The following is a 12,743-nucleotide window of genomic DNA, read 5'->3' on the forward strand; positions in this document are numbered from 1 at the left end:
AATTATATATCGATGAATATTTGTTCTATTGTAGATAAAGCAAGCTATTTATAATTTGCATACAGTAATCTTTAAATAAACAGATTTTTTTATCTCTGTATCGTATAACGTGATTCCATATTGTAGGAAAATTGCCGCATTGCATTGAAGTCTATGTGATTCCAGCATTTTAAAAACAAACGCTTTACTGCGTTTACCACTTACTCAATACTAAACTTTGAATTTTTTTATCACGGACTTTTTAATATACGAGATATTTATCACATTTCCCATAGATCCGCATTTAACTAAATAAAAAGAGTTATATAAATAAAATATTTTGGTGAGCTAATACTTTTTAGTAAATTAAGTCCGCTAAATTAGTATAACGTAAAGCGAAAAGAATTCAACTAAGGACGGCTGCCAAAACAACATTGTTGATCAGTCACAGCTTGTAAATGTTTTTAGAAGCTATAAAACCATAAAATGCGTCGAGACAAAGAATGATCGCATGCTGGCGAGTACTCTAATAGTAAATGACTAATAGGACATTATTAGCTGCCTTTACCGCCGGCATAGCCTAGCCAATATTGTGATATTAAAAAATCGACCAAACCATTGTGATAATACAAAATATTGTAATGTGCGCTACGTGCGTTTATTTTACAATGCTAATATGCAAAGAACGATTGTCAACATTAACAATATTTGAATTCATTATTATTAAAATAAAAATATGTAGTAATTTAGTTAGTTATTAGAGAATTTTATAGCATATGTAGTTGACAATCATCCTTTGCTAACAAAATAGTGTTGGTGATGTGCGAGCGTGTGTAGTGGGGCGGGGCGTGGCGGGGCGTGGGCGGGGCGTTACTCGGGCTCAGGCGAGTCAGGGGCGTCGGGTGCGGCGACAGTGGTGGCGGCCGCCGCGCGCGCCTTGCGCAGGTAACTCACGCTGTCGAACTCCAGGCAAGTCTGTGGATACCACGCTCCGAGATTATTATTGAACCTCTATTATACATGTTTAATAGCCGTTGCTACTCGACTTTTTATTACTACGACTATCACAAGCGATAACTTCAAAAAATATGTTAGTATTGAGATACCAATACTTTAGAAATTGAATAAATAATGAAATCTTAAAGCAGGTTTAGAATTTGCGGAAAATATAAAATACGTACAATTAAAGAAACGAAAGAGCATCATAATAGCGTTAAAGCGAATTAACTTACACTTCAGCACCTATATTTAATATCAAACAAATGACGTCATCAATTTAACCATATAGCATATCTTTGAACTAACTAAAATACTATCAAACAAACCTGTGCAGATTCGTTATATCCATGCTTCGTAGTAGTAAAGATTATATTATTTACAACAGAAAAAGAGTGGTTGTTCATATTCAAATTCATGCAATCGCCGCTTAACCACTGGATAAAAGCTGAAGTTGTAGCAAATAATTTTGTAAAGCATCGATGATCGAAGAGTTTAGGAAAAAATTAGCATTTGTATTTTTATTCCCAGTACTATATACTTAAATAAAAAGCATAAGCATGCAGTGTGCTTGTTTCAACGATCTTTTGTTTCCATATTGTGGCAAGCTGCGCTGTTCAAGTTCAGTACACCGCATAAAGCGTCCCCACTGTCGAAACACTCATACAAAATAGTTGATACTCAGCATCGTTTACATAAATAAAAAAATAGAACAATGTCTTTTTTCGAGTATTTTGGTAGTGGGAATCCCAAAACCCGGTACACACCTTCAGTTTTAACAGGCATCGGATTGTTGAGTTAAATCAAACGCTAGTAGACAATAATCCCGCGGAAAAAATTTATAGTTAACTAAATGTGTGTAGCGAGCTTTAGTACGAGTTATTACGAGTGCAGACATTAGAAAAAGTTAGTAGGTAAGCTAATTACAAGCAAAAGAACGTATAGCTTTAACGTTTTATTTAGAAAAAAATCAATTTGACAACGGTAAAATAACACAAAAGAATTTAACAATTAAAGTAAATCATAACAATACAAATCACCTCGACAATAACCAGAGATCAATATTTTTTCAATCCGCTCAATGGATACAAGTCTACCTGTAGCGAACCTCCCTCGAGTACCCGTTCTGTCCGCGCGGCAACAACACAACAATTTGTTACATACCTTACACACTCACAACAACAACATACAACATACAACATTAATTTTAACTATACTTATATTAGTTACCTTGCAATCATTATTAAATCTTTAAATTTCTCTCTAAACCTAAGTCCTCAGTTTTATAAACTTTAAGTCGATTTTAATCTACGCCTTAATTTTAAAAAGAAATTAAGTAAATATCTTGGCCATTCTCAGTTATTAAATGTCTCACTGGCAATTAAATAACTTTTATCACTTTAGCAGTCGCGATGGATATCTATCACTGGTCTGTTGGAAACATCGTCTTTTCAGAATGGCCAAGTTACGCCTAATCTATTACCCTTGGGCTCTGAGGTAATTTCTATATTACTAAATAATTCAGTCTTAGTAAAACGTAATGTTAATCTTATAATGACATCATGTACTCTTAGTTTAGGAAAAGCTTAGATAAATACGTTGGTAAGTATGCGAGCCCAGGGTTTGTACTTTAATCGTATAATAGTTAGTCAATATATTTGGCATTAATGAGCATCGTCACAATACATTCAGGGTGTCTAAAGCTAATATATTAGTAAAGTAAAGCAGGCGCAAGTGGCCGAAGCGCTGCGGCGCTGCGGCGCTGCGGCTCGCCGAATGCCGGCAGCGGCAATCCGAATGTGTTCCAGCCGAAACAAATATGGTGAAAGTTAATCTCGGTTGCATTCATAGAACCGGAAAACTGTTCAATTTTCAAAATCGGAAGACATTTCCAAAAATATCAACACATTCGAATTTGCTATATTAAAAGCGTGCGTAAAGCGATCGCGTCGGGGTCCTTTTGAGATCAAAGTAAAAATTATTTTAAATTGAAATCAAAAAAACCCGTCGGTGCGGTGAGGTGGGACGGGGTGGGCGGGGCGGGGCGCGAGGCGGGCAGAGGGAGGCGGGCAGGTCGCAGCGGAGTCCTAGGGCCGGTCGGCGGCGCCCCGGCCGCCCGCCGGCGCCTCGCCGTGCTGCCGGAAGGAAAGGATTCGGCAAAGATCCGGAATTAATATGCGCACCGCGCTGTTGTTTCGCAACGAGTCAGTTGACCTTACTGCAAACGATGCAAACGCAACATTGTAAGATAAGTAAAGCGGGGCCGGGGCGCGCGGGTCAGTAGAAGTTGCGGCACAGCAGCGCGGCCAGATAGTTGGGGTGGTGCAGCGGCGGCCACACGCGGAAGGGCGACAGCAGGCGCTGCGAGAGGGGCGGGGCGTGCGGGGCGTGGGGCGGGGCGAGCGCGGCGTGGGGCGGGGCGTGGGGCGCGTGCGGGGCGTGGCGCGGCTCGCGGCGCGGCGTTACCTTGCGCACGAGCTCGGGCGGGAAGCCGGCCAGGCCCGCGGGCGGCAGCTTGCTGAGCGGCGAGTCCGCGTACTGCACCAGCGTCTCGTACGTGTACGTCTGCCGCGCGCCGGCCGCTCCTGCGACACACGCACACGCTCTCCTCATTCATTTCTACACCTATTACTACTGAATTACCTTGTCCATGTTGAAAAATTGGATTCAATTAAATGTTATAAAATTATTAATAAAAGTAAAAAGGGGTTTCGTATTAATAATATTGAAATTACGAGGGTTTCGCCAGAGTGTCTGTAGGTCACTCCTATACATGATGTACAGACTCCAGAAGATTTGTAAAAAAATCAAAGCGGAGTAGGTAGTTTTAGAAGCTGTGACATAAATTTAGCAAAATAAGAACGGAACACATGCTTAGCAATGGCACTCTCACACATCAATTCTCACCAATCGGATTATTTAAATAAAAAAATAAAGCTGTCAAATATAATTGGAGTTTATAACACTCAGGTAAAACAGACATAAGAAGGTAAAACAATTTCAGCGATTTCCAATTGTTAGTTAGTTAGTGGGCCAACATCCAATATGCTGTTAATGACTGACTTCTGCATACTAGTTACATGATATAAGTGATGACTTATGGAGTGACAAAATGATACATGCCAGTTCCCTAATACACTGTGAGAATACATTAACAAGATACAGACGAGACTTTAAATGCGGTCAACATAAATAGTACTTGATACAATTGGATGGCAATATTTGGTAGATATGTTATACAGTATAATGTGTCACGAGGCGGCAGGTCATCTTACCTTGGTTCTTGTCAGTGCTGGTGGCACGCGAGAAGCGCGGCCGGCGCGGCGCCGCCTCTCCCTCCCCCGCCCCCGCCCCCGCCCCCGCCGCTGCACACACGCACGACGTCACGTCACGTCACACGGCACGTCACCACACGTGGCGTCACGTCACCAAACGATACCACGGCCGCTCGACATGACACACAATTTCTACTCACAAGTAACTACCTCGAGGTTCGCAAACTTTGATAGGCATGACACATTCATTGATTTTATTTATTTTATTGTGTAATGCTTAATTAAAAAATGGATTCCGATGACAACGCGTTATCTTTTATGGCAGAATTAAAGAAAAGTCAGAACAAATAGCTAAATTAGCATTTAAGTCTTTGTTGAACATATCTGAAGATTTACATGCCAAAAAACTGTGACTAATGGCGTGTTATGATTTAATAAACTCTATTCATTCATTTCACTTTCTTATTTTCTTAAAATACCAGTGTTAATCCGTTCTTTATAACAACCTTCTTCCCAGGCAGTTACTTACGATACATAGAAATTGTATAACCAGTGTTAATAGGCGGGCGATGAATATTAATAAATGGTTATTTAAAATGATCAAATCCAAGAAAAAAAATTTGGAAACACCCAGCCGTAGCCGTGGACCGAAATGTCAATGAATTTGAAATACAATACATAGAACAAATACATATGGATACAATATAATATGACCAAAATACAACAGTATACAGTGATATTATTGTGTGGATGACATTTATATGAATTAAAATATATTTGCGATTTCAAATTGAACCTAAACTTAAGCTACATGCTTCAGTCAGTCTCTACCGGTTTATTAAAGTAAACCGACCAAATGTAAAACCCGCAAACCCAGTTTACATGTTCACACCATCATGCTGTTCGCTAAAATTAGCTTTTAGCTTTGTCTACGGACATGCTATTATAAAGTCGGGATGCAAACTATATCATACTTAGAATTGTAAAACCTTTAGTTTCTTTAAAATTACATGCAAATTCTCTAAACAGATACTATCTCTTATATTATGGTAACATTGTTTTCTGTCCCATAGGATTCATAAGAATTACTAAAAATTTAATTTAAACATTATTTATTGATTCCACAATCATTACTTCTAATCTGAGTAAAATCGTCTCATACAAATTTATTGTCACTAGTGTAGTTTGTTGCGTGTGTTACCTTGCGCGTCGTCGGCGTGCGCGTGCGCGTGCGCGGGGGCGAACACATCATCGTCACCGTTGAGCGCGTCCTCGCGCAGCAGCAGCGCGGCGCCGGGCCGCTGCGACAGCGTGAAGAAGTCCCCCGAGCCCGCGCCCAGCGCCTCCAGCGCGCCCGCGCTCTCGAAGTACTCGTCCAACACCAGCTTCGCCGTCTGACACACACACTACTGTCAACTCCTATTTCACTATATCACTGTTTGTTTTTGATGTCGGGTGAGAAATCTTCCAGATGTCTTGCTCTCTAGGAGGAGGGCACGGTTATGTATGATTTGACACACTAAAACCCTCTCAGTCATCATAATCAAGTGACATAGTCGAAGGTTTCGGGATCTCTAAGGACCACACCGGAACCTTCGGCACTTCAAATCTCCGTGTCACCACCGTCTTCCCAGGATCGTTTTGATAGTCGGTCAGGGCCCTTACCCTGATCAACCACGACCCCAGAATAATAGTATACCTAGTTATACCTCATTGAGAGGGAGAGTGAGAAGACTAATAAGTTAATCGTTCTCTATATGTGATGTGTAACTTACTTTAACAAGATCCAGATTGTTGCCCGTGATCTTAATGGAATGTTGGCCAAAAGTCACAGTGTGCTTATACTCTCCCAGCGCGGCGTCGTTAGTTGAGAAGCTATGGAGCAATGCCCGAGTGTTGTTGTGAGGGGACTTCTGAAATTTATAAAACCAAATAGAATAGATATTTATTGCCAAAAGGAAAGAAACAAAATAATATGACCAATTATCAATTAAAAAATTTAATTTAGACCAAACTGTCATAACATGTACGGATATTTCGTGTAGGGCCAATCGGTCAACCTATCAATCACTCCAATGGGATTTTTGTCTTTAGGTCAATCATTCTATTTATAAAACACATAGGGCCAGTGTGTAGTTGTGCGGTGCTGTTTACCTCCCGCTGCACGAGGCGCGGCGCGTCGTCCGAGCCGGCGGAGTCGAGCGAGGCGCGCGAGCCCGCCAGCGCGCCCTCCAGCGCCCCCTCCAGCCGCACCGGCGACGCGTTGCGCCGGATCGTGTCGCCGATCAGGTGCTTCGCGTGACTGACAACATACACAACAAATAAAATCTAGATCTAAACATATTAATGTCGCCGATTGTATACTATGTAAAGTAAAATATCTTGTATGTCCACTTTTAAAAATTAATCTGATATACTCACTTAACATTTTCTTCATTAGGACCTGTGATTTGAACAAGCCTCTCCTTGGCGCCTGGACTCACTGCAATCAGAAAGTACCCTTCTAATACTGGACAACATAAATCATATAAAATTAGTACAGTTTGTTAATATTTGAAGCTGAAAGCTTTATGCATTAAATAGGCAGTGAGTACTTTAAAAATATTATGTAGTTTTAATTTAAGAACAATGGTATAATATATTGTTATTTCATTAAATTGACACATGGATATATGTTTTCACTATACATAAAGTGTTAACACCTAAAATGAGCACATCTAAAGTAGTACATATACAAGTAGACAAAAGAGAAGTAGGAAGCGTTAATTGTAGTATGCGATAGTCCGCCACACCATGCGCAAGCGCCGCCCAGTCCGCTGTGCTTTCGTACCTCTCTGAAACGATATTATCGTGTCACTTATCTCCTCGATCATGTGCACCCGTCTGCCCTTGATACCCATCACTGTAACACCACAACAGACTTCAACTTACTGCATCCACAATGTTGCCAGCCTAACTGCTATTTAAAAAAATATAACACATAATACATTAAACTAAACAATTCTAGATAAGCCCAATTGAGAACTGATACAAACATAAATTTTACACAAACTTAACAAAACAAAAATCTAATTCCATGCATCTTTCTACAGAATTTACTAGTAATTAAAATTTTTATAAGACTAGAGAAAGCATCTCGACTCCACTCATGCCCTATTACACCTACATGTTGACATATTTTGGTTTACATGCTTTAATACATATCCCTTGATAATTTAAAATATAGTAACTACACTAACCTTTTCCAGAATCAGCATTTCTAATAACAACTTCATCCTTGGAATAGTTTTTGCCCGGTATTTTTGTTGGCTTAGGAAATTTGCCAGATGGCTTGATGACTTCACCGGGGCCAAGTAAAGTGGGCGGCTCGGCAGGCGCAGCCAGCGTGGGGGACACCGAGCCACCCGACCCCGACCCTTCCATGGTAGGCACTAACAGTGGCTGAACATACAAATTTATATCATTTTTATAAATACATCCATACTTATTAAACGAACAATGAAGTAAGATGTTACCTCAGCGTGAGTACCACGGTGTCTATAATATTGACTCATATAATCAGATCCTTGCCAATGCTTTGCACGTAATTCTATTAACTCAAGAAGATGGAGACGAGTTTTTTTGTCTAATCTTTCATCCTGAGACCCGTTACGGAATACAACAAAATATCTGGAATATTTGTTTGTTTGTTTAGAATTTTCTTAGATTGTCCATATATATCTAACTAAAACAATCAGTTCAGTAAAGTAAAACAACCTATCAAGAAACTCCTTGTAAAGTGCTTCGAGCTGGGCACCATAAAGCTTGAGATTGGAGTACATGGTAGCCACATTGCTCTGGAGGGCACGATCAAAATTCCCCTGCATCATCTGGTATGCCACACCTTCCGTCAGCACTATTAGATCATCAACTGCAGCAACAAAATACACATATTAAACCCAACTTTATATCTGGCCTCAATAACTTGTAATGTTTACTATTTTTTTTAATTGACAATAAAAGCTGTAAAAATGGACTTTCCTAATAAGATTCTTACCAGAATTAATTTTCACATCTAATACAGAGTTGCGGGTATGTGCGGAACTAGTCGTCGATTTCAGGGGTCTGGGCACCTCCAGTTTCTTTACCGTGCGGGTCATTTTCGTTAGGGTCGACATGGTGCTGCAAAATCAAAACATTTCGTAGTATAAAATGCGGTGCTAATAAACAACGTGATGTACAGAAGCAAGCGGTGACGTTATAATGATATTTAAAAATTTTGTTAAGGATGTTAGTAACCTTGTCATAATTTATTCATGTGAAACAATGAGACAGGAACATAATTATTATCAACAAAAGGAACAACTCACTCATCCATGGCGACTGCGCCTATGCAGTATATGCACACTAAAACCACGAATAGAGCAAAAAGCGTGAAAAGTGAAAGTGATGACAATGATACTAGCGAATAAATTCGGAACAAATCCAATACGTGTTCATTACTCGTAAGATTGGTTTTTCGTATAATAAAAACGGATTAGCTGAAAAAATTTTGACTTTGAAGAGGATAAATACTTTGCTCGTCAAAAAACATTTGGACAAAACAATTGAAAACCATGGAACACAATGAAATAAGAAATAAACAAGAACACTCACCTGGCTACGCCATTAATTCGCAATAAAAATAAATTCTAGTTAGAGTTGTCACTTGCACCAAAAAAAAATTTTTTTCACAGAAACATTTTCTGATTGAGACAACAAAATTCTGATTGTTTCTTTTTCCTTTTGAACTCCTATATTAAGTTTAAAAAATATTTTTTAATAAAAAAGGAAAATAATGATTTACCGATAACTTTTACCGGTTTATTATGCCCTATATTTTCCTAGTGTTGCAAGTCTAAGAAAGTTAACCTTTATTGGTAATCCTCATTTATTTTATTTTTCTTTTAAAACTCATCGTCTCCCCTACCTTATCCTACTCCCGTAGAGTTGGTGCACCGGGTTTTTATCTTTCAAATAACTTTATCATTCTTTTCAGTCACCACTCCTTTCTTGAATAAGCCGCTGAAGTCGCACAAGAATTGCTCTGTTTTCGATCCGCTGATCTTCAATTGAGCTGTCTCCTGCTTATCCTGCCATCTGTCCACTCTACTCAGCACACACCAAGGTTCTTCCTTCTGGATCTCCAAAGTTAACGAATCGTATTCCTTTTTAAACTAATTAGTTTACCGAAGTACCGGTTTTTTATATTAGTATAAATAAAATAAAGAGCCGGTAACATTTTTCAATGACAGTTGATGTCACTTTGTCAAACAGCAATCAAACGTCATTGTCATATTTTACGCGAAGACGAAGAGAGCGGAGGTGTATATGTATTTTGGTTTCGCAATTTTGCTATGGTGTAACGTAAAATGTGTGCAAACGATGCAAATTTACTATATCAAAAACTTCTCAAAGTTTAACGTGATTGTGATCTATTCTAGTGGTTAAGTTTCCTGCTTCTTAATATTTTTTTGACGGAAAAGGTACGCAATTTTTTAGTTTAAAAGCCGGTCATGTTTGATTTTTAACTTTTACTTTGAAAATTTGTACATTTTTCTACAAATATATTTGTATTGTATACAATACATAACTTCTCATTGGAACTGAAAAACCCTATTAGTAAGAAGTAATATATTTTAGTTAGTATTCCATTTTTACTGAGTTGTTATTTTGCTTACACTTAACATGTGCACTTCATTAAAAGTAGATGTTCTGATAATTTCAAAAGTATTTGTTAGTAAGCAATATGCTTTACTACAAACTACTTGTAATATAAACTCATTATAACAAATTAAATTGAATATACTAAATTAAATGTTAAATAATTAAAATTTACTGCGGCAGGTGTAAAATAAAACTAGATTTTACTCAAACTCTTTTATACTACAAAAATTTCACAAAAAAACAACAATTTAAAAAGAAATTAATGGCTTTGAATCCAGTCATGTTAATAGGAATAGAATTTAAACATTTAATAACATTAGATCATAAGCTAATTATTACCCATTAAAAATAAAAACATTTTTTTTCCAGCCAGCAACATGCACCAATACTACCTTTCAGTGATATTTGTGAGGCTGGTTCTACCCGCAGGACTTCTACTGGGTTAGTGTTTGTTGCATTATATTTTTTAATTATAAACATACTCAAGGCATCATTTCTATTGAAAAATAGTCTTGGTAAAAGACTCCTTGAATATAAAAAAATATTTAAGGAGCCTTTAAAAAAGTAAAGTCGTATGACTTTATTACTTAAAACTGATTTTAAATAGACAGCAAAAAATAGCTGTTTTTTTTTTTTATTTTAACAGAATAATTAAAGAATCTTTATAAACCAAAAATATAGTTAGTATTATGTCGTTATTTATGGGTAACTTAAATATAATAACAAAAATACAAATACTCTAATTTATAATAAGTACAAGTTTATATAAAGCTGTTTTTTTTTTTAATTTCGCAAAAGTATTTCTTACAAATGTATGTAAATAATAGTCCATGATTAGACCTCGCGTCACTCCATTGTTGTTACCTTTATGAATTCCCACCACATCTCCATAGTAATACCAAAATAAGGATTACGTCACCGCGCGCCGGTACCATACATAAGTTTTGCCATTAACATTCATAAATTATATAAAACTCATGACAGGAATAGCAAAAAATGTAACTTCATTCCGTCATTTCCTAGAATTTAAAAAATATCTTTTAACGGATTTAAATTTAAAACCGGTTTTTAAATTATGCGTTTTATGACATCAAACACCTTAGATACGACTTACCCGCGAAAACATTAGACTAATCAGAAATGATACTACGTTTCGTTCTTATTGTCTTTATTTAAAAAGGGTAATTGATCAAGCAAAAAAACGCCCTATGTTATGTGACATTCTACTCTGGTTATCAATACGAATTGAATTGTACTGTGACTCCAAAGTCGGTGAAGTCGTAGGTTACAGGTCACTTTTCATCAGGCATACCCGCGTAAAATATTATCCTCATATCAGTCAGGGCAAAACATGTTGATTTGATTTAATGTCGTCGCATTGCGGGCTGAGAGTGTAACAGGCATCCCTCAGGGCGTGCCGCTTCAGGGTGCGTCTTCACGTTTCGTAGTTTGACCCGCTGACCGATATGTCCTGGCCTTGCGCGGAGCCTTTTCATTGAAATTTGCATGTTTACAACACGCAACTCCTGTATCATTTGACACTTGGTATAAATCAACCTGTCGAGATTTTAGCTGTAATTTATATTTTGGAAGTCATTGCATGAATTGAATATAATATTCATGACATACTAAAGATTAAAATATTTAGCACGAATCAATACATAGATTTAGAAGATGCGAAAGAGGTAGTTTGCATTTTAAAATTAGTTGTATCGTAGGTAGTTGTAAAACTTGCTATTACACTTGTATATTTAAATTGTTAAATAATACTATTACAAGGTAGATATCTATCAGAAATGTCGTATGACTTTTGAATCTTTATCTTTGCTCGTCTAGCGACTTACCGAATCACTATAGGATTTAGCTCTTTAATGTTTTGCATTATAAAGCAGAATGCGTGCTACTACTATATTCTACTATACTATACTCGTAAAGAATTCGCTTTGTGACCCTAATTCCCCTACGGCTCATAAAGCCAGCAATTTAGGGAACAACACCGACCGGCCCTTTGTTTACAACCATGGCTAGTTGCTCGCGGCGCGGCGTGCGAGCTATAAAGCTATTTCTAATACAAGTGCTATGTTCTCAAATCGAATCTTATGATGCTATAATAATAGTCAACTAAAGCCTGTTATACACGCTCAGTTGTATCTGAAGTCCTATCGATCAGATAAATCTAACAAAACTGAGAAATGTTCAGTTACTACTCTGCCTCCTCACATTAGATTTAACTTGTGTTGCGGGCTTTATAGTATTTTATCACTATAAAAAGCAGAATGACGTAAGTTAGACTTTTTTAATTGTAACTTGAGTAACTTTCTACTTAAATTTTCACCTTAATTAAAAATGGATGATACATGTCATTGATGTAAACAATTTTGTGTGGTAAAGCAGCAACCAGCGTGTAATGGGATCGTTAGAGGTTTTAAGGGACATTCAGTTTTAAAATAAAAACATGCAAACATGCACAACTTTAAAATCGCCTTGTGCGAGTTTAAACAAACTTTTGTGCGTGGCCTTATATTTAACTTTTGATATTCACCTTACATAGATAATTATAATGGTTTTAAAGTTTATTGACCTTCTATTGCATTATGGTTTAGAAAATACGACGCAAATGGAAAATGAAGGATAATTAAAACTGTCACGGGCACATTGCTTTTTATTTTAATTTTAATATCGAATTTATTTGTACTTACAAAAGGTTACCGACCCAAATTAGAACTGTTTGTATTGTTAATGGAGTGCGCTTGTCGCTTTTGGCATTGTTTGTCAACCCTATACCGTATCAGCTGCTAATAAACTGGA

At 37.5% G+C, this 12,743-nt stretch overlaps 2 protein-coding genes across 5 annotated transcripts in view; one reads left to right on the forward strand and one right to left on the reverse strand.

The window, feature by feature from the left end:
- Positions 1-301: 301 nt before the first annotated feature.
- LOC106099707 lies at positions 302-8,852 on the reverse strand. Of its 4 annotated transcripts, XM_013278325.1 has the most exons (13): positions 8,600-8,852; positions 8,287-8,411; positions 8,007-8,160; positions 7,766-7,919; positions 7,490-7,691; positions 7,081-7,152; positions 6,672-6,732; positions 6,405-6,552; positions 6,026-6,163; positions 5,452-5,644; positions 4,251-4,340; positions 3,442-3,560; positions 302-954 (listed from the first exon to the last, which is right to left on the reverse strand). In XM_013278325.1, exons 1-13 carry the CDS (start codon positions 8,605-8,607, stop codon positions 850-852), a joined length of 1,569 nt encoding a protein of 522 aa, XP_013133779.1. In that variant the 5' UTR covers positions 8,608-8,852; the 3' UTR covers positions 302-849. The 4 variants fall into 4 exon arrangements, with proteins under 4 accessions (XP_013133779.1, XP_013133776.1, XP_013133778.1 ...); XM_013278322.1 differs by lacking the exon at positions 4,251-4,340 and having other exon boundaries at positions 8,600-8,850; XM_013278323.1 differs by lacking the exons at positions 302-954; positions 4,251-4,340 and adding an exon at positions 1,918-3,110 and having other exon boundaries at positions 8,600-8,850.
- Positions 8,853-9,557: 705 nt separating this feature from the next.
- Positions 9,558-12,743, forward strand: part of LOC106099428 (piezo-type mechanosensitive ion channel component) — a 41,395-nt gene continuing 38,209 nt past the window's right edge. Inside the window, exons 1-2 of the mRNA XM_013277987.1 lie at positions 9,558-9,754; positions 10,305-10,376. Of these exons, the coding sequence (XP_013133441.1) occupies positions 10,313-10,376 (64 nt within the window). The 5' untranslated portion in view covers positions 9,558-9,754; positions 10,305-10,312. The remainder of the gene's footprint in view (positions 9,755-10,304; positions 10,377-12,743) is intronic.

This window comes from Papilio polytes, unplaced genomic scaffold (assembly GCF_000836215.1).
Source record: "Papilio polytes unplaced genomic scaffold, Ppol_1.0 DF824102.1, whole genome shotgun sequence".
In the NCBI taxonomy this organism is placed as follows: Eukaryota; Metazoa; Arthropoda; class Insecta; order Lepidoptera; family Papilionidae; genus Papilio; species Papilio polytes.